Source organism: Sugiyamaella lignohabitans, chromosome D, assembly GCF_001640025.1.
Source record: "Sugiyamaella lignohabitans strain CBS 10342 chromosome D, complete sequence".
NCBI lineage: Eukaryota > Fungi > Ascomycota > Dipodascomycetes > Dipodascales > Trichomonascaceae > Sugiyamaella > Sugiyamaella lignohabitans.
Window position 1 is genome coordinate 473,306 of NC_031673.1, and position 20,936 is coordinate 494,241.

General features: G+C 44.1%; 7 protein-coding genes across 7 annotated transcripts; 5 read left to right on the forward strand and 2 right to left on the reverse strand.

The window, feature by feature from the left end:
• Positions 1-3,808: 3,808 nt before the first annotated feature.
• On the forward strand, positions 3,809-5,146 carry ENT3 (Ent3p; the record flags this gene model as incomplete). Its single annotated transcript, XM_018881859.1, has 1 exon — positions 3,809-5,146. The coding sequence occupies one exon, from the start codon at positions 3,809-3,811 to the stop codon at positions 5,144-5,146; it is 1,338 nt and encodes a 445-aa protein (XP_018736296.1).
• Positions 5,147-5,373: 227 nt separating this feature from the next.
• On the reverse strand, positions 5,374-6,264 carry GIR2 (Gir2p; the record flags this gene model as incomplete). Its single annotated transcript, XM_018881860.1, has 2 exons — positions 5,374-6,029; positions 6,195-6,264. 2 exons carry the CDS (start codon positions 6,262-6,264, stop codon positions 5,374-5,376), a joined length of 726 nt encoding a protein of 241 aa, XP_018736297.1.
• A 619-nt stretch (positions 6,265-6,883) lies between these two features.
• MIF2 (Muscle M-line assembly protein unc-89) lies at positions 6,884-9,499 on the forward strand (the record flags this gene model as incomplete). Its single annotated transcript, XM_018881861.1, has 1 exon — positions 6,884-9,499. The coding sequence occupies one exon, from the start codon at positions 6,884-6,886 to the stop codon at positions 9,497-9,499; it is 2,616 nt and encodes an 871-aa protein (XP_018736298.1).
• Positions 9,500-9,923: 424 nt separating this feature from the next.
• MCM4 (MCM DNA helicase complex subunit MCM4) lies at positions 9,924-12,644 on the forward strand (the record flags this gene model as incomplete). The annotated part of the gene is made up of 1 exon (XM_018881862.1): positions 9,924-12,644. One exon carries the CDS (start codon positions 9,924-9,926, stop codon positions 12,642-12,644), a length of 2,721 nt encoding a protein of 906 aa, XP_018736299.1.
• Positions 12,645-12,754: 110 nt separating this feature from the next.
• Positions 12,755-15,274, reverse strand: SLS1 (Sls1p; the record flags this gene model as incomplete). Its single annotated transcript, XM_018881864.1, has 1 exon — positions 12,755-15,274. One exon carries the CDS (start codon positions 15,272-15,274, stop codon positions 12,755-12,757), a length of 2,520 nt encoding a protein of 839 aa, XP_018736300.1.
• Positions 15,275-15,537: 263 nt separating this feature from the next.
• rrn5 (RNA polymerase I upstream activation factor complex subunit Rrn5) lies at positions 15,538-17,391 on the forward strand (the record flags this gene model as incomplete). The annotated part of the gene is made up of 1 exon (XM_018881865.1): positions 15,538-17,391. The coding sequence occupies one exon, from the start codon at positions 15,538-15,540 to the stop codon at positions 17,389-17,391; it is 1,854 nt and encodes a 617-aa protein (XP_018736301.1).
• A 1,822-nt stretch (positions 17,392-19,213) lies between these two features.
• CRH1 (Crh1p) lies at positions 19,214-20,830 on the forward strand (the record flags this gene model as incomplete). Its single annotated transcript, XM_018881866.1, has 1 exon — positions 19,214-20,830. The coding sequence occupies one exon, from the start codon at positions 19,214-19,216 to the stop codon at positions 20,828-20,830; it is 1,617 nt and encodes a 538-aa protein (XP_018736302.1).
• Positions 20,831-20,936: the final 106 nt, after the last annotated feature.

Below are 20,936 nucleotides of genomic sequence, written 5' to 3' on the forward strand. Positions count from 1 at the left end.
CTGCTCGTAATAAATGCCACACACCCACCCCACCCCACTAATTTAATCTCCTATCGCCGCTTGCTGTCTGCCAGCATGCGATATGCGACCCCTGCTGCTCCTGCCATTGGCAATTGGACCCTGGCAATTAGTAAATTAATTCCACCTCTCGCACCCCCCTTCTCATCCCCCCTTCACTCGTGCTGGTCTAAGTTTGCTCTCGCCAACGCGCTAAAATGGAGTCCCTGCTAGTAAAGCAGGGTAACGGGTCTAGCTAAAATCAGAGTTTCTCGTCCGGCCGGGTAACTGGGGAGGGAGGACATGCCTCCGGCGGCTGGGGCTCTGCCCCAGACCCCGTGGCTCCTCTCGCTACGCTCGAGTCGGTTACGTCGACAGTCCCAGCAGTCTCCTGCGAAGCAGGAGCTACGGGGTCTGGGGCAGAGCCCCAGCCGCCGGAGGCACCCGGGTCATGCCAGCTTTGCTTTTTGTCTCGCTGGTCGCTAGATCGAGAACCTGAAAGCTCGCGTCGTCCGGGAAACCGTTTAACCTTCGTCGATCTGTCGCATAGTCTGTGTCCCCACGTCATCCGCTATCTTTTTTTATTATTTTTATACTATGGTAGTAGTGTGATGCGGGGCTGCTGTACGGGGACGGCGTTGCGAGGTTGCAATTGGATGGAGGGGGTGTTTTGATTTTACTTGATTCTGGCTTGGCGTTTTCGAGGGGGGCTGTGAGTGGAGATGGGTGAACGGTTCTGGTGGTCCGTCCAGATTCTGCAGCGTGGATGTCAGGGTCCAGCTGCTCCTCCACGTGCCTGGTGTCGAATTCGTCGGTGCCGTGCTATGGAGTAATCTATCTATAGATTTAAGTTATCTGGCAGGTGTCCGCAGGTGTACGGCAGGTGACTATCAGGTCTCCAGCAGCTCCCCACCAGCTCTCCAGCAGATGTAGGTCAGGTCCCCTAGCAGGTGTCTGTCAGGTCTCTGGCAGGTCCCTAGCAGGTGTCTATAGTTCTGTAGCAGGTTTTTAGCAGGTTTTTAGCAGGTGTTGGGCAATTTACTCTTGGTTTTGTCTCTCGCTGTCAGATTGCCAATGCATCAACTAACTGTGTACAGAGGTGGTGGAGTGAATGAACGAACCAATTGAATCTTGAAACCAGGAATTGGTCTGTTATTAAATAAATATGATATACAATGCTTGCTACTAAATTAAATTGTCCTGTGGTCTAAATTGTTGATTTCTGGCAGTCAGTCATCCCAGTTCTATAATATTCGCTTCTTGGAAACGTTTCTCTGGTGACTCAAATTCACTGTCCATCTCACTCTTCCACTATCTTTCCCGCTCGTCTCTTTCTCCACCTGATCCCGTCTCACTCTCCTCATTAGTCTCACTCATCTCACGCTCTCACTGTCACGTTCTATTCATCGATCATACTTTATTACCACTCTCTCTCTCACACTCTCTCTCTCACTCTCTCTCTCTCTCACACTCTCTCGCTCACTCTCACGCTCACTCTGAATACCCATAGCACGTGACCAGTCAACTATCCAGCCAAGAAAGCCAAGACAGCCAAGACACCCTCAACACCCCCTAATCTCAACTCGAGTGAAGTGACAAGACAAAACAATCGGGTCCGAGTGGAGCCCAACTGACTCAGTCAACTATTTTGACCGGCCAGCCAACCGGATACCGACGAGCCCTTATGAGTACTCCTGGACGAGATGGATAATAGCCGATCTTGCGACTCCAGAATTTCCTTCCTCCAGATGACCCAGCTTGGCACCGTCTTTGAATACCACAAAACTGGGAACCGAGTTGATACCAAACGTTGTTAACAATCCGGGAAGTTTGTTCACATCGATCTTGAACATCTGTATAGTAGCCAGTTCGTTGGCAATCTCCTCGATCACGGGCGTCATCAGCTCGCACTCGGCACTGGCATCGGCATAATAATAAACGATAGTCAGTCCGTGTCGGAAGTGTTCCACGTGGAACTCCAGTTCGGCTTTGTTCTCTATTTTTTGCAACATTCTTCTCTCTTTTTTTCTTACTTGTATAATTCTACGTTATCTCGCGTCCCACTGTTTATTTTTTTGTACTTTTCATCCAGATCCGCATCTCCCGTCTGGTCACGTGTCTCGACTCAGGGGGGGCCGACTTTCTCCGGTGGGAGGAGGGGGTCTGCCTCCGGCGGCTGGGGCTCTGCCCCAGACCCCGTGGCTCGCTTCGCTCGTTTTTCGGGGTGTTGGGCTGCTCGGTAGCAACGGGTTTGCTGGTTATTTTTTGGTTTGCTAGGTCTGATACACAACATCTTCGGCTGGTAAGTGAACCGACGTCTGGCTCAGTGTTCTCCAGGCTTAATCTCTCCCGTTCTGGGCAGAACTGTTGCACTTGGTAACACATCAAGGGTCTGCCAGATGGCTCTGCTAGTATTTTGAAGGAATTAATGTATATTTTATCCCCAAAAACCAGTGTAAAATATGTTATTCAATAGCAGTCTATACGTCTATTCCTTTGCATGATCTGCATATTCTCATGCACAATCTGGACCCTGATATTTTTCACCGTCAGCCAGCCCTATTTTATGTGTTACTGTCAAGCCTGTCAGTATATTCAGCTGTTTGTATAAGTAATATCGGACATTCTGGTTTGAATGAGGGTTTGTAAATGATAATTTCATAGCCAACCGTGTAAATGAGAGGTGAGTAATAATGGCTCTCAATCTGTAAGCTATTAACTTTGCGTACATGTACTTTCTATAACAGTAAGGAAATTGGATGAGAAGTTGGCTTTTCAGTCAAGATCTTTTTATTTGTTTTTTAAATGAAAAATCATCGGTGATTTTAGTCTAATTGGCCATTTAATTACTATAGATTAGAATATCATCAGATATCTTAGGAAAATTCGGTTCTTTAGCTGGGTTTTCAGCCATGTCAGCTATACGCAGTTTTCTACCAAAAGTCCACAGCACAGCTTGGACCCTAAACCTAGACGCTGTGAAGTGTCCAGTTGATGTTGATAAGCGACAGGCGGAGCGAGACAAAGTTCCATTCAGTTTGAAGTCCAGGTGTACTTTAGTGGATACAGCACATTGTGATTGGCAATTGCTGATATTTTGAACGCAGTTTCTGTACTCACACAGTTGAACAGGTAGTTCCAATCACAGCATGGATAATCTCAGGGACACTATTGCCAACATCTCTTTATACGATGTCAAGGCGTATGTCCGTAAAGCCCAAAATGGTGAGTTCACACCGACAATGAGAGCAATTTTGTGTGAATTCTTCGGTCCCAGCGAGCTGATTAAGTCTCTGATGAGAAAACTGAGAAGAGAGAGGATGTTTTGAGGTTATAGTTGTATTTGAAGCTCGTCGGAGATATACTGGGAGGCTGTACATAAGTTGCTCAGCCAAGCATATTTCACTTATATCAGTACTAACATTCTAAACAGTGGTTATGAACTACACGGAAATGGAAGCCAAGGTGCGAGAGGCCACCAACAACGAGCCATGGGGAGCCAGTAGCACTTTGATGCAGGAAATCGCCAATGGTACCAACTCATAGTAAGTTCACCAGTCGGGTCGGAACCGGCATTCAGGGATGGACTCCCATTCCCTGAAAACTAAGCTTTAACATCCTCAATTAAGTCTCTCAGAGTACGGGGTCTGAATTGTGTGTCAAAAAACACAAGAAACTGGATACCCCGACGCCCGACTCGAGCGAAGCGAGAGGAGCCACGGGGTCTGGGGCGGAGCCCCAGCCGCCGGAGGCAAGAACCCCGACCCTTCGATCACAGACTAACAATTGAAGCTCGCAATTCCATGAGATTATGCCGATGATTTATAAGAGATTCACGGACAAGTCAGCTGAGGAGTGGAGACAGATATACAAGGCTTTGCAACTGCTTGAATTTTTGGTGAAGAACGGTTCAGAGAGGGTGGTGGACTACGCACGATCGCACTCGGCAGTTATTGATATGCTCAAGCATTTCCATTTTATTGACCAGAATGGCAAGGACCAGGGAATCAACATTCGAAACCGAGCTAAGGAGTTGACGGCTTTGCTAAACGATGTTGAAAGAATCCGTACTGAGAGAAAAAAGGCTCGTTCTAACAAGGCCAAGTACTCTGGTATTGGCAACGATATTGAGGGAGACGAGGATTTTGGCGGTTTTGGTGGTACAGGCAAAAAGTATGGTGGTTTTGGTAGCGACAGCATGGAGTTTGGTGGTGGATATAATGCCAATAAGGTTTATGGCGACGGTGGTGGGTTCAATGGTAGCAACTACGATGGACCCGGTTACTCTCGTGGAGCAGGAGCTGGTGATGATGACGAGTTTGAGGAGTATGAAGTGGGTGGTGGATATAACGATGATAGCAGTGGAAGTGCTGGCAGTACTAGTGGATCCCGTAATAAGGGCAAGACAGCAGCATCGAGTTCGTCGAGAACCAAGACGACAAGTTCTTCGTCTGCAGCAGCTCCAGCTCCAGTAGCTGATTTCATCTCTTTTGATGACGATGTTGCCCCTCCTGCTGCTACTGGCGCCTCTAGTTCAGCAGCAGCTGAGGATGACGACGATTTTGACGATTTCCAAAGCGCTACTCCTGTTGCCGGTGCCAGTTCTAACACTAAGACCACTGGCGGCGGCTCGTCAACTAAAGCCGATTTATTAGATCTCTTTTCACAACCCTCAACCGCATCATCATTCCAATCACAACCTCTACAACAACAGCAACAATTTTCAAGCTTCACCTCGTCTCCAGGTCTGCCAACTCAATTATCCAGTACACCATCAGTTGTATCTCCTAGTGCCTTTTCCACTACATCGACAATTGGCAGCAACAGCACTGGCTTTCCCGGCTTTTCATCCACACCCTCGACTCCTTCTATCGGTGCTGGTTCGGGTCTAGGCAACAGTAGTACTGGCAAACCAGCTGCTAAAAAGGCCAACGACGCATTTGGCGACCTGTGGTCAAGTGCCAGCAAGACAAAGAAGTCGTCAGCCAAGACCGAGCCAACCAGTCTCGCTGCCTTGGCCCACGAGAACGCCCAAAAAAGCATGTGGGGAGGTGCTCCTGCCTCGTCTTCGTCTCCCAGCCAGCCTCAGCCCCAGTCCCAGCAACCCAGCTCCAGCTCCGGCCAGATCGACGACCTCCTCTCCTTCTAAACAACATTTATCTCTAGTTACCTAACGTAACATGCTAAATTATATTTTTTCCCGTCGTGCCTCCGGCGGCTGGGGCTTTGCCCCAGACCCCGTAGCTCGCTTCGCTCGTTACTAAGGCCCCCTCGAGCTATTTCTGTGGTGAGGGTCGAGCTTCGAGCGAAGCGAGCAACAGGGTCTGGGGCAGAGCCCCAGCCGCCGGAGGCAGTCGGGCCGGTAGAAAATCCTATTTATACTGCTAGGTTCTCTACAGAGGATGCTAATTGGTCAGGCTCGGCAGGAGTGTCGTCGTCTTCGTCCTCGTCCTTGTTGAGTCCCTTTTCGAAGATCTCTTTGCCGGTGAGCTTGTGCTTGGGTTTGTTGGCATCTTCTTTGTTGTCGAGACCGAGTTCGGCCCGGAACTTGAGTCGCCATGCTTTGAATGATTCTGGGGTCACAGGCGTGCCCCTGAACTTGGCCTGCTCTTTTTCTTCTTGCTCAAAAATTAGCTTCTCTCTCTGCTTTTCTTTGATTTTGATCTTCTTCTCAACCAGCTCTTCTGCTTGGTCTTTCAGTAAACTTGCTAGCGTAAATATACTTGGAAGCCCGATATTTTCCTCGGCATTTTCCTCCAACACCTTTCTCAAATCCACCAAATCTGCATTAGTGAACTCGATGCTATCTCCTTGAGTCTCATCTATTCCGTCTTCATATTCCTCTTCATCACTCCCGTCATATCCTTCATCGTCTTCTCCTGATGCATTTACATATGAACCGTCGCTATTGTCGACGTCCAATACTGGAACAACCTGAGGGTAGTCATCTGGATACTCGACTTCTAATATCAGGAACTTCGTGGGTGTTGTGTCCAGTTTAATATGGATATTATATTTGTTTTCACTCAGGACTAAACAGTTAGTTTCACGTTCAATTCCAAAGTTCCCCAAAAGCGAGTGCCAACAACAGTTTGCAATAATAAAGTGTGGGACTGCTAGATCAAACGAGACCAGTAAAAATTCAACTGACAGCACCCAGGCAGATGGCAGGCTATTGGCTTACAAGTAACACTTACTTTCCAGCTCATCAGGATAAATTGACCGCAGAACATCAATTTCCTGTTCCTGCTCTTCTTTATTATCCATCTTTGATGCTTTGTTATTATGAATCTAGTATAAAATCAATGAACTCGAAATGCTGGAGTTGTGATCTGAAATTTGGATCTTCTCAAGCTGTATGGGTTGGGGTAAAGCAAGATGTAGAAGTTCGACCGAAGGTGTGGTTGAATAACTGATAACAGGAAGCAAAAAACACCATTTAATTTTTTATTATTACTATAAATTCTTTATCAGAATTGTTGAGATGCCGGCAAACTGTCTACTGGGTATTTGAATATTCTCTAGCGTTCTTACTCTTGTTTCCAGTCTTAAATAATACTGCAATATTGGAGTTGCACTTTTGTCATATTAATGACAATCGCTCCTAACATCATCGAATTATTAACATATTTAAAATTAGAATTATAATTTAAATTATTGAATTACTTTAGTGACCTCTTAAGAGGAGCTCAGTTTCCATTCCACCCGAACGGCCCTTATCATACAGCTGCGATATTTTAAAGTTACCCTCCTTGTACAAAATTTAAAGCCGGGTAATAACCAGTCGTCCACATTTTTATCAGGGCATGAATGGGAATATAATATTACTGGCATTCTCCTTGACATAAAATTTATTTTTTGTTAAACATTGTAGCAGGACTCGACAATGATCAGACTACAAGTCAGAATCATACCTGCTAGTCAGGCTGATAATGAAGTATCCTCACGGGTTAGTAGACCATCGAATTTTGGACCTAGCTCCTATCATTTGCAAAGCTCGACGCCAAATGCCTCAGTGAAATCCTTTTCAAATAATGATGACGATACTTATGGATTTCTTCATTTGGTCACTCCATCTGAGCTGTTGAAAACTGTTCGAGACAGTATCGTTAACAGATTTGCAAAAATTTATCCGGAAGAGGGTCCTTTATTTATCGAGCGTCTTCAAGACTCGTCAGGACTGGATTTAGACCCTGATTACAAGGTTGGTGATGTATTTGCTGACCGTGACGACCTTTTTGTTATATTACAAGAACCAGTTACAAGAAACGATATCTTACAATCCAACGTCTCGGTTGCCGATGAGCCATCACTCAAGCGACGCGCTGAAGATGACAGTAATAGTAGCATTGTCCTGCGTCCTACCAAATCTCGTAAACGCAAGAGTTCTATTTGGATGACTCCTTCAAATAATGCTGCTGACATTTCGTCATTATCACACACTCCGGTGCCTGTTCTTTCTAGCGGTACTCCGGCGTCACACTTGAATGTTGCACCACAACTTTCAGAGTCAAATGGCTCGCCTCGTGTTAGACGTCGGCCCTCTTTGGACTTAATGGCCAAACCTTCTGCTGCTGAAATCCCTGATTCTGACGTAGATGAGGAAGCTCATGAAGGAAATCTCAGCTTACCTCCACCATCGAATGAGGCATATGCCAATGCTGACCCTCTTAAACCAGTTTCTCCTAGCGCCAACCTGAATGGCTCCAAGAATATACTGAATTTGGAGAGTGACAAGGTACAATTGCTCCCTCCAACACCAGCCAAGAAATCTCCTATAGCTGGTAAGAAACGGGCACCTCAATCTGAACTACAGTTGACACCTGAAATTACTGTCAAGGCAGCCGAACAGGCTGAAGCTGTTCTAGAGGTAGCTTCAAGTCAACCAAGCCAGGATGAGGCAAGTATCACGCAAGAGTCAGATGACAAAATTGAAACTGGATTACAGCCAATTGCTGGAACCCCTACCGGCAGCCAGCCAAAAGCTAAACGTCAAAGAGCCAAAGCCACAGAGAAGAAAATTCAAGACACTCTCATTAATGCTACAGAGACAAAGGGTGTAGAAGTTTCTCCTATTAGTGGTCTCACTCGAAAAGAACAGGCTCAAGAAGCAAAACGTCTCAGAGAAGAGGCCAAGAAGCTCAAACAGCTCGAAGCTCAAAAGAAAAAAGAAGAGCAGCTAAAGAAGAAGGAGCTTCAAGCCCAGAGAAAAAGGGAACTGGAAGCCCAAAAATCAGCTAAAGCAGCAGAGTTGAGAGAATTGCAAAGGAAAAAGGCTCTTGAAGAACTTGAAAAGCTTGGCGAGGAGAATAGACGTAAAAGGGAAGAAGAGAGGTTGAAACAGCAAGAGCAGCAACAACGGGAGCAAAAGGACGAAACAAATCCTAGTCAAGATGATATAATCGAGACTGAAAATTCAGACGACGGTGCCAAGGGCAAGAAACGACCTTCTGCTGAGACTTTACGACGAAACCAACAGCGTTTGGAGGCCAATCGAAAAAGTATGGAGAAGTTCCACAATGCTGTTAATAGTCTAGAAAAGGATGCTGATGGTTCAGCTGCTGTTCCTGAGGCCAGCGTAGAACCACCAACCCAGTCAGAGGAACCACCTAAGAGGAAAAGAGGTAGACCACCCAAGAAGAAGGTAGAAGTTCAACCAGAGACTGTGAAACCTGTCTCGCCTGTGAAGCCAGATGTAGTTCCAACTGCTGCCAAGATAAATGGTTCTCAAGGGTCTACGAATGACAAACAGGAGAACAAGCAAGAGGAACCTAATGATAACGAGGAGGATGACGATGAGCAAGAAGAGGGGCAAAAAATAAAACCAGTGACTAATCAGCGATCTCAAGGTAATACAGCAGCTCGCTATGCTCAAAGACTACTTCGTGACGATTCTAATTCAGATTCATCGAGTGCGGATGAATTATCTGACGGAGACTCTGACTTATCAGATAGCCCGGCCCCGGTAAAGAGGCCCCGTATTGTTCCTACACCTTCATCTGCAAAACTAGTAACAGCAAATGGAAATGGACGAGCTACTGGTTCTCAATCGCAGGCTTCACCAGCTCCAAACCCTGTTCGCACCACTATGCCTCAACCGCACCCCAGTGCCGTTAGAACCTCCTCTGCTACCCCCAGTAGTCCAAATCCAGCTCCACAGACAAGGCTCACTGGTCTCAACTTGTTGAGTTCTTTGGCTTCACAAGCGATTCCTGACGTTCGGGAGAGAGTCACTGGAGTCCTGCCAGTTGCACCAAAGGTCAATTCTAAACCCAGTCAGCCTAAAGAAGATACTGACTCAGATTCGAATTCGGATTCGGACTCGGATTCTGACTCGGATTCAAATTCCGACTCTGACGCAGAGTCAGATGGTGAGGAAACCAATGGAATCCCTCTCTCCAAGATGGCAAGCAAGACTAAGCAGCCTAAAAAGAAGAAGAGAAACACTGGTTTTATGGGTCTCATGAAAGATGCTTTTGCTGGCAGTGTGAAGTCCCGTTGATGTGGAATAAATGTATTAATATTTGATGATAAAGTTTATAACAGCTAATAATAATGACTATTTAATTTTTACAAACAACTCAGATGCCTAGTGAATTCCTATCCCTCATTGCAAAAATATCAAATCCGATACTAGGTGTGACGACTCGAGCGTAGCGAGAGGAGCAACGGCGTCTGGGGCAGAGCCCCAGCCGCCGGAGGCAGAATGGACAACAGAATATTCATTCGAGATAGGACTTAAAAGCCGGGTAACAGGCAAACGCGAAATGTTCGCCATATGGTACTTCCTAAAACGGATAATTAAATGAAACGCGAAAATCGCAGATGATCGGCGTGTATGCCAGTTTCTATTTAGCTTTGCATATTTCTTAACATTTATTGTGTCTCCTCTTACCCACACTACAAACAATTTCATAAACAAAACAATGGCTTCTTCTCCGCCAGCACCTGGAGACTCGTCTCCTTTATTTTTCAATTCCGTCACCTCGTCCTCTCCTATTAGAGCACGGGCTTCTCAGGATGACGGTGCCCTTTCTGAAAGAGCTGGAAGATTACGAATTGAGGATGTATCGTCACCTCTTGGCTACCCTTCGTCTGAAAGAGACCATACACTTTACAGCGCGTCAAGAAATGGTCGTAGTTCTCATTTCTCGGAGACTGATAATATCTCTGCTGATAATCATCATCGTTCGTATAACAGGAGAGGAGACATTTTTTCGTCAGATCTGACACCTTCTCGGAGAATGCTAGTTTCATCAGACGGCCATGCTCCAAGTGATAGCGGATTGTTTACTCTCTCTGCTCGTGGTAGTGATGTGTCTGAAACAGGTAATCCTGGAGATCCAGTTCGTCTCATTTGGGGTACCAATGTTAGTATCGCAGAGACTATGAACTCGTTCAGATCGTTTTTGCAGTCTTTCAAGAGTAAATACAGAATGATGCACGACGATATTCCAATTGGTCCTGGTGAGGGTGAAGATTTGGTTTACGTGAACATGATGAACCAAATGCGTATTTTAGGTTCGGCCAATTTGAATTTGGATGCGCAAAACTTACTAGCCTATCCTGCTACTCACAAGCTATATTACCAACTTATCAATTATCCATATGAGCTTGTTCCTATTATGGATCAGGTTATCAAAGACTGTATGGTGACTCTGGTCACGACAACAACTAATGGTGGTACTGTCGATGCCAAGGAATTGGAGGCTACTGAAATGAGAAATTATAAAGTCCGTCCTTTCGGTATTGATAATAAGCGAGGAATGAGAGACCTGAATCCTGGTGATATTGACAAGCTTGTCACTGTCAAAGGATTGGTGTTAAGAGCAACTCCTGTCATTCCTGATATGAAGGAAGCCTTTTTCAAGTGTATTGTGTGTAGTCACACAGTCGTGGTTGAAATTGATCGTGGAACCATTACTGAACCCACGAAATGTCCTCGACCAGTGTGTGGCCGTACAAACTCTATGCAGATTGTTCACAATCGTTGTTTATTTGCTGATAAGCAAGTGATTCGTTTACAAGAAACTCCAGATATTACACCAGATGGCCAAACCCCGCACTCGATTTCTCTCTGTGTTTATGATGAGTTGGTCGATATCTGCAAAGCTGGTGATCGAGTTGAAGTCACTGGTATTTTCAGATCAGTCCCGGTTAGAATCAATCCCCGTCAACGTACTTTGAAGAGTCTTTTCAAAACATATGTCGATATTCTTCATGTACAAAAAGTTGACAAAAAACGTATGGGAATTGATGTAACCACAAATCTCGAAGCGGAAGTGGCGGAACAACAGCAGGCTGATGTTGAGGAAACAAGAAAAATTACCGAAGATGATATTGCTAAGATTAAGGAAGTCGCCGCTAGAGATGATCTTTACGATTTACTGGCCCGATCTCTTGCCCCCAGCATTTACGAGCAAGATGATGTCAAGAAAGGAATATTACTACAACTTTTCGGTGGAAGTAATAAAACTTTTGAAAAGGGTGGTTCACCAAGATACCGTGGCGATATCAATATTCTTCTTTGTGGTGATCCTTCTACGTCCAAGTCACAAATGTTGCAATATGTTCACAAGATTGCTCCTCGTGGTATTTACACATCAGGTAAAGGTTCATCAGCAGTCGGTTTGACAGCTTATGTGACGCGGGATATCGAAACTAAACAGCTGGTACTGGAAAGTGGTGCTCTAGTCCTTTCCGATGGTGGTATTTGTTGTATCGATGAGTTTGATAAAATGTCCGATGCTACTAGATCAGTTTTGCACGAAGTTATGGAACAACAAACCATTTCCATTGCTAAAGCTGGTATCATCACCACTTTGAACGCTCGTACCTCTATTCTCGCCTCGGCAAATCCTATCGGATCTAAATATGACGTCAAGTTGTCGGTACCTCAAAATATTGATCTCCCGCCCTCTTTACTTTCTCGTTTCGATCTGGTCTACTTGATGATTGATAAAATTGATGCTCAAGCTGACAGACACCTTGCTAACCACTTGACAAGAATGTATGCTGAGGATGTTCCAGAGAATGCTGCTACTAGTGAGATTCTTCCTGTGGAGTTCTTGACATTGTACATTTCATATGCTAAGAACTTGCAACCTCAGATTACCCCCGAAGCCAAGGATGAACTTGTTAAGGCTTATGTAGCAATGAGAAAGCTCGGTGAGGATTCCCGTACTGCTGAAAAACGTATCACTGCTACCACTCGTCAACTGGAAAGTATGATTCGACTATCAGAGGCGCACGCTAAAATGAGACTTTCTGAAGTGGTAACTGCTGATGATGTTTTGGAAGCCGTTCGTTTGATTAGAAGTGCTATCAAGGAGTATGCTATGGATCCAATTACGGGAACGATTGATATGGACCTTGTTCAAACTGGTACTTCTTCAGCTCAAAGAAGACTTCGCGTCGACTTGAAAGAGAACTTGCTCTCCATCATGGACACTGCAATTGCTCGAACCGGTTCTGGAGGTACTCTGAGATATGACGAGCTTGTCAGATTGGTCGCTGATATTATTCCTACCAGAGTAGAAAATCTGGAACTTGGAAACGCTCTTCGTTCTCTTGAACAAGAGGGTAAAATTGTAATGACTGGCTCAAATACTAGACGGACAATCCGAAGAGTGACTGGCTTGGTCTAAGTTAATGTGGTGTACGATTGTTGATATTTATAAATATAACTAATAATGATAGATATGTTTCTGCAAAACATGAAGGGCATTAATAATTTAAAGGGCTATATACAGTATATTTACAAGTGGATGGAACGTCGTCGAAGCGATTCACAGAATTCTAATGCATCGTTCACAAAGGACTTGACTTCTGATTTGGAGACACTTTCGCTACCGTCAGGAAAGTCAAGAACCAGATTTGCTTCTATACGTCGGCCGCCAAACCCACCAGACTCAAGTGACGATAGTTGCAGAATATGGCCCTTGAATCCAAGGTCGATTTGCCTTCTGTAGCACATAGACTGGTAAAGATAGGTTACATCGTCTTCAAACCCAGGCATCTTCAGCTTCAGTTCATTTGGAACGTAGATTTTTTTATTACCAGAGATGCCCAATTGAGCACGACTGAGAAACTGATTAACTCCTTCTTGCTCATTATGATCCAAGAAGTTTGCGCTGGTAGCCGAAAATTTGATGTCAGTTTCATAATCTGGCAGAGACAAATATGAGTTCGCCTCATGGTCGGCAGACACTAATCTCAAAGAGTCTAAATCACATTCATCGGAGTTTTCTTTAAGTTCAAACCACATTTCAACAGGCGGTAGCTTTTGGAGTTTGTCCGAATCCTTCAAGTGAAATGGAGATGGAATGAATTTAATCTGCACTAATCTCATGTTATCATCATCCAAGAGACCCCTAGTACCTTCAACAGGAACAAGGCTATCATCCTCTGTAGAAGGAACCGAATCAGTAAGTAGCTTCGCATTGCTAAGAAGTTTGTTCCAGGCACTAGATGTGGCAGTTGTTGACCCAGAGTCTGGAGATGGTTTGGGTGGTGGTGGAGGTTTAGAGGGATCATGATAGATCTCATTATGATATAAAGAAAGCTCTGAGCATCTCTGGAAAACAAAGGGAACATTGGACAAAAAAGTGCGCTGAACATCTCCAGCTAAGTAAGATGGATCGGCTGCACTCTTCGCATTACTTTCAGATGGTGCTTCATGCAAAAGGTACCCAAAGGTGGCAGTGAATGTCAACTGATTATTAGAATCTTCCTGCTCAAGATTTTTCAAAAGTATATTGGAGACTGAATCTTCGTAAGAATCTTTAAGAGTACTGGGCTGGGGTGCAACTTTATTAATCTTTCCTTGAGCTAGCACTATATTCTTTGGTTGAGATCCCAAGTTTCTTAGTCTTTCAAAGGAAGAAAATGGTTGTTTTGATCGAACTTTCTTCCATCGTTTCCAAATGCGAGATCGTTCATTCCAGGCCAGGGCGTCATCATCAATAATACGGCTTAGCGATCTGGGCGTAAAGTTCGAATCTTCGTATATATAATTGGAAATAGATTTAGGCGTAAAACCAGAGGAATGTAAAATCAATCGTCGAGCATGTTCAGCATGGTCCTTCGATTTCGAAGAAGCCACCAACATTTTTTCGGATTGCTGATATCTTAAATAAGTATCAGAAAGCCTTTGGATCTGATCCAGTGGAATATCATTGATAGATGCAAAGGGTTCAAGACATGAAAAGTCAATGTCATTATCTTGGATGCTTTGTAGAGTCTTGTGAAGAGATGCCATGATCCAATTGCAGGTATCGGCTGTGGCACGAACAATAATCTTTTGCTCGTCACCAAGAATAACGATACTAGCCCCAGATTTTGTCCAAGAACGAGGAAGTTTACTATTTTGTGACACAATAATGAATAGCTCTCTTCTTGTTAACTGAAATGTTCTTTCAATAATGACGTCAGATGATTCACTGACGGATTGACTGGCTGACACTCGCCATAAAGAAAGGAGAATTGTATTAATCAATTGAGCTTTTGTACCAGAGGATCGCAGAGTCGAGTTGGATTTCTCGCGAATATATTCTCGGAGTTGGGGTACAGCAAAACTTCTTTTGAGATCAATGACTAACTGGTCGTATCTTTTCGGTGATAATAACGAAGCAGATGGCTTCATTCTGTCGATATTGGCTATAGCTGTGCCTATAGGCACACTAGAAGTGAATACAAGTAATTGCTTTCTCTGTTCATCTAAGTCGTCTACTTTGATATCTCTAGAGAAATTCGTTTTTGGTCGTCTATGCTTTGGGATAACTCGAGATGACCTGGCTCCGAGAATAATATACTCTTGAGGTGGAGGTGGTAACTTCTTGCCCCGAGTTTTGGATGCAGCAAGTGAATGAGAATTACCTGTCACATTTTCAGTAGTCTCAGAGCCACTGAATTTCGTTTCACTCTGGCTGTCGACAGTAGAAGTATTGCTTCCAGCAGCAGAATCAATAGTTGTAGAGCTAGATCCAGCAGTGTCTGCAGCAGCAGCAGGGGTGGAATCTTTCTGATTTAATAAAGGGCTCTTTTTTAAACTACTGATGTCATCAACAGCGATTCCTTTCATGCCTTCCTTGCTAGACAATAGCTCATTCTTAGTATCTCCCAAATTATCAGAACCAGGCCCAGAATTCCACCTTATACCATATCCGTAGGTTGTACAGCTATTGATGATATTGCCTGCTTTTGAAAGCACCCCTACAGATCCTCTTTTTGGCAAAAGACATATGGCCCTTCCAGCCCTCCCCCCAAATGATAACATCCCGAGAAATCAAGTTCCTGGAGAGTGCTAGCTGACCGAAGTGAGTCTGGCTTGTGAATATAGTGGTATAGTATGGTCGAAGCACGGCTACAAAAAATTCACTGCGAAAAGATCATGACGATCAACATGAGAAGCTTTTATGCAGGGCATATACGGCTAGTTCAAGGTTAAATTTATTGTCAGTCAGTCGTCTTTTAAATATCCAGGAGTACCGTACAAGTATTCTTGGATGACGTCTTTCTCACACTCTTTTCAACTTATTTATGCCGCCAAAGAGGAAGTCATTGCCTGACATCAGCAATGAGGGTCCTAGCCAGAAGAAGTTGTTTTTGCAGGCAGATTATAGAATAAAGTACGGGAAACCACAGCTCGAGAAATATGTTGCTCAATTTAATAAGGAAGTTGTAGAATTTCTGACTGGTATCGACACAAGTGACTCTGGAGAACAAGTAGATTTTGTTTCTGAGAAAGATAATGATGCTGGTACCGAAGAACCACTGGTGGATGACGTTTCGGAGAGAACAGAGCCTGCTATTAATGGGTCAGAGGCAGTTACCAGCAAATCCGAGGTAGTTACCAACATATTAGAGGTGGATAGCGATTCTGAACACTCCACAAATGGGGTGTTAAATCGAGTCGATGAGTGTTCTTCTTCAGAAGACAGTATTGGCATTGATGAGACAGACCTTGAACCAAGCGAGGACGACTACAGATGTGGAACGATCTGGTCAGAAGAGGAAAAGGAAAGGTTTTTTACGGCTTTGGGGCGAAAATCTTGCCACGATATGGCTGCTATATCTAGGGCTGTTGGAACAAAGACTCTCATCGAGTGCGAAGCATATTACAACCTCCTTAAATCATGCTATGAATATCTGAAACGAAGAAAGCCGCTACTTAGCAAAACTCTGCAGCGAGAAATATTCGTTTCATACGAGGATTTGCCATATTCTTATGAAATGACGGAGTCATGGGACTCGGTTGAAAACAAATATGCCAATGCTGTAATTGACGCTATAGCGGATATGGAGGTTGAAAAACAGAACCAGCAGCAAGAAACGACTAATGATCAGAATGGCACCACAGAACACACAAATTCGGAGCCTTTACTGTTAAAATTAGATACTGATACCTCTTCACAGCACCCGATAGATACCACCTTGATCAACGGTTCATCTCACGAGCATCCAAACACCGGTACCCTGCAGGGTGTCGGGTCTGAGATCTCAGTTTCCAATGTAGCTTCATCTGATTATAAAGTATCTGCTACTAGGACAGCTACTACTGTAGCCACCAATGTAGTCCCTCGTAAGACCCTATTTGCGAAAAGGAGTGGAATGTGCGCAAAAGCATCTTCTCAACTGCTAAATATACCTGAAGCTGTGAAATTTGCCAACATGTTTTTCAGGCAGAGCCAAAAAAATCTGGGACATATGTACCATCATGGTGGCCGTGGTCAAAAGAAAAGCCATTTTTATTTGGAAGACATTTCACAAGAAGCAGTCGATTATCTTGAGAATATTATAAAATCTCAGACAAGATTAATATTGGGCAGATATATTTGGAGTGCCGAAGACTATGATCCCAGCGACGAGGAACATCGTAATAAAGCTTTCTATGAAAATTTGGTCCATGCCATGGGTTACATTACACGGGTGAACAAGCACCTCCAGGAAAGGTATCCGAGAGCTACATTTTGGAAAGCTATTTCTGATTTTAATGGTGTTGAAATAGATACTTACAACACCCCTCCGCTACAAAAAAATCCCGCAGATGAGTACCGGTTTCACTTTGGTGTAGAGCCTAAACATCAAAATCGGTTCCCGTTCGGACTCAAACAACAATTCCAACCATACGAGCATTTGGCTTACAGCCAACCTACCATTGACGTAGAGGACTCATACAGCCCTCAACAGCGGAGATTTTTCCAACAGGTTTTAGAAGCAGCACAAGAAGTGGCACAACGCCGCCCAGAAGATTCAACGTCACCATCTGATATCGTCAAATCTAGCAACACAGACGACGACATTGACAGATATCTTGATCTTGTTGAGATCGACATATCACGGCACGAAGAAAAACGGCTCCTGGTATGGTTTAATGGAGCCGAGGCTACTTAGCATTTGCATTATTTATTTACTTTGCATTATCATTATATTTTTCAGAAATCACTTTGCCTCCGGCGGCTGGGGCTCCGCCCCAGACCCCGTTGCTCCTCTCGCTTCGCTCGAGTCGAGCGTCTACCCTCAGGAAAATCTACACACCGAGCAAAGAGATTCAGGGACGAAATATATCGTTATAGTGTCTTGTAAAATTGGGTTAGATTTACTGATAAAGTATCAGAGATCTGTTAGAGTTTGACAGGTCGATTCTAAAGAAAGTTTCGGTTAGTGTCAGCTTGGCCACTGTTATTGGATTTAGAGTTAAATCAATTGTTATTTTTCGTAGTACTTTCTGTAAGCGATTAATCTCATGAATTTATTCTATAAGGCGCACAAATACGGAACACATGCTGGTCCAAATTTCTAGATTGAAATATTTTGATTAACCAGGGCTGATATTTCAAAATAAAAAAAAGACAAAAATAGCGATCTTAAAAAAGCATCACTGAATGGTGCAAACTGCTATTTTTACACTGTTCTTGCTTGGTTTGTGTTGTGAACTATGTTCACATATGTGGAGCACATTGCATATTAAACGAAGAGGCTGGCTTGCAGGCGCAGCGTCATGAAGTACATCAGTGCAGACTTTTATTCAGGTGGCAGACCGTTCTAAATATCTGATGTAAATAAAGTTTTACATGGTTACATATGGACTAGTTTTCCAGCATCCAACGGGTGGAGATTATGGCCACCAGTCTCAAGCTTATAATGCAATGGTTGTTGTTCATAAGGTTAGCGGATTTATTCTCCGATGATGCCGAGACACTGTCAATTGGCGAAAATAATATTCTACCAGCCACACATCAAGTAAACTTAGATAAACCTGTGATCAACCAAAAGTTCACACGAGGTTCACATTTCATATTTCACAAAATGATTATATTTTTATTACACAGCTCTTTGCTAAAGTTGAACGTAGGGGGAGATATTTTATAATAACAGACATGGCAATGGATCAGTTCTCAATATAAAAACACCTTTTTCGACAAATGCTATATAATACACTATCTTTTAAAACGTGAAATGCTTAAATCATCTGATAGCAGTATGACTAGTAGCTCCGCCACGCACCCCTGAAGTTTCTATAATTGTATATGGAGCTTGGAATGGAAAAAGATCAGCCATTTATTCCTGCAAGCTGCTACATATAACTGTACAGCAGCACGGGCCTTATCTCTTTAAGTCCATAAAAAGCAAAGAAGATAGCATCGTGAATCTAAAAATACATGCACCTTGTGACGAGAATAGTGCGTATATGTCTGGAGAGTCTCCAATCAGGAAATTAACGGCCAATATTGGAATAGTTGTGACAGTATACACCGGAATACGAGCGGGTGGAGAGACAAATATTATATCAGTCTTGCAGGGGGTTACGAAGCACATGCCAATACTATGCAGTCTAGAGCGCTTACTTTACGGGATGCCGTGGATGGGGTGAGTTCTAATGTAATGTAGGGTTTGATCTGGTTATAGCTAGAGCTGGGGTATAGAGAGGAAGGTCCTACAAGATCTATATAAATAGACAATAATCAGGACTTGACATGTCACGACAGTTTTTTGCAGATTCCGTGCTAAACATAATCCCTGACATCGAACACAATTCAATTATAAATCCAGATCATTCCCCCCTGATTAGAGTATATCTATCGCTCTTAGCACTCGACTCCAGCGAATTCGTATTTTCTCTCGTTTCACTTTGCCTTTGTGAATATCTCACTATCGCACATTGCACAATTGCAATAGTTCTCATTCACTAGCACATTATTTAATGACATTTACAATGGTTGGTAAACACTCATTTTTATCAGCAGTGGCTATCGCATTGATTTCGCCGACTGTAAATGCACAAACCTTCACTACCTGCAACCCGTTGAGCTCTAACGATTGTCCTGCCGATCCTGCACTTGGAGGTCCGCTATTTGTAGATTTCACTCAGGGTTCTTCCAATGACTTTTCTCCACTCACTGCTGCGTCAAAGATTTCGTATAATGATTTAGGAGTTGGTTTTACAGTTGCTCAGCAAGGAGATAATCCTACACTGGCTTCAAATGGTTACATCATGTTCGGTAGAATCGAGGTTGTTCTACAGGCGGCTCCTGGTCAAGGTATGGTTTCAAGTGTGATCCTACAAAGTGATGACTTAGATGAGATCGATATGGAGTGGATTGGAGGTGACAATACCCAATTCCAGTCGAATTACTTCTCAAAAGGTCAAACCACTACTTTCGATCGTGGAGAGTTTCACTCTGTTAACGATCCAGTGGGCTCTTTTCATAATTACACAGTCGACTGGACTGCCGACCAAACCACTTGGTATTTAGATGGTGCTCCAGTCAGGGTATTAGAGAGCAATGCTCCTGAAGGATATCCTCAGACTCCTATGAAACTACGTATGGGATCATGGGCGGGTGGTGACCCAAGTAACCCTCCTGGAACTATTGAGTGGGCAGGTGGTCCAACCAATTATGCTGCTGGTCCTTTCACATTCTATGTCAAATCTGTTTACTACGTTGACTATTCAACTGGATCTGAGTATGTTTACGGAGATGAGAGTGGTTCGTGGCAATCTATTAAAGCTATTGGTGGTAGTGTCATAGGAAGTCCAGTATCTCCACCTGCCGTTAATGCATTAGCTGCCGTTGCTAGCAGTGCTGATCCCCCTTCAAGCCTACCTCCTGTTGCAAGTTCAACACCAGCTATGTCCAGTTCTGCTTCACCTCCACCTCCACCTCCTCCATCACCCACTCCTTCATCTTCCGCTATACCATCAAGCTCAATTGAATCATCCCCCACAATTTTCAGTAGTTCTGTGGCTACTAGTACATTATCCAGCTCCAGTTCCATATTCAGTTCATCATCACCACCACCTCCTCCTTCTACAAGTACCCCCAGTTCGAGCTCATTATTTACATCAAGCTCTTTACCACCCCCACCACCCCCTAGTACCACATCTACCACCTCAACGCCATCGAGTTCCTCAGCACCTCCAAGCAGCTCGTCCACGACCTCAAGCACTACTTCTTCTATTGAATCATCAAGTTCGAGTTCTGTAGAACCATCTACTACCTCGTCAAGCTCAACGCCGCCACCTCCACCCCCTCCTCCAACTACTACCTCAGCGATAAGATCCTCAAGCTTGACCTCGACTTCATCCACCACTTCCAGCACTACTTCTAGTACCACATCCACAACTACATCCTCCACTATCAGCACCACTTCTACTACCAGCATCAACACTACTACCTCGCTACCACCACCTCCATCCACGTCTTCCAGTACAAGCGCATCTACAACTCCAAGTATCGTCCCTCCCAGCGAAGGAGCAGCATCACTGTCCAGCATCCCATCCTTTGTATCACTTACGATCGTTATAATCTCGGTTATCTTGCATGTTTAAGTGTTTAAATCAAGTCATTGTCAATTTCAACAGATACAAATTATATCTCTGGAAAATTATTACTCTGCCGATTGTGCATGTCACGAATTAATGAATATGAATCTAT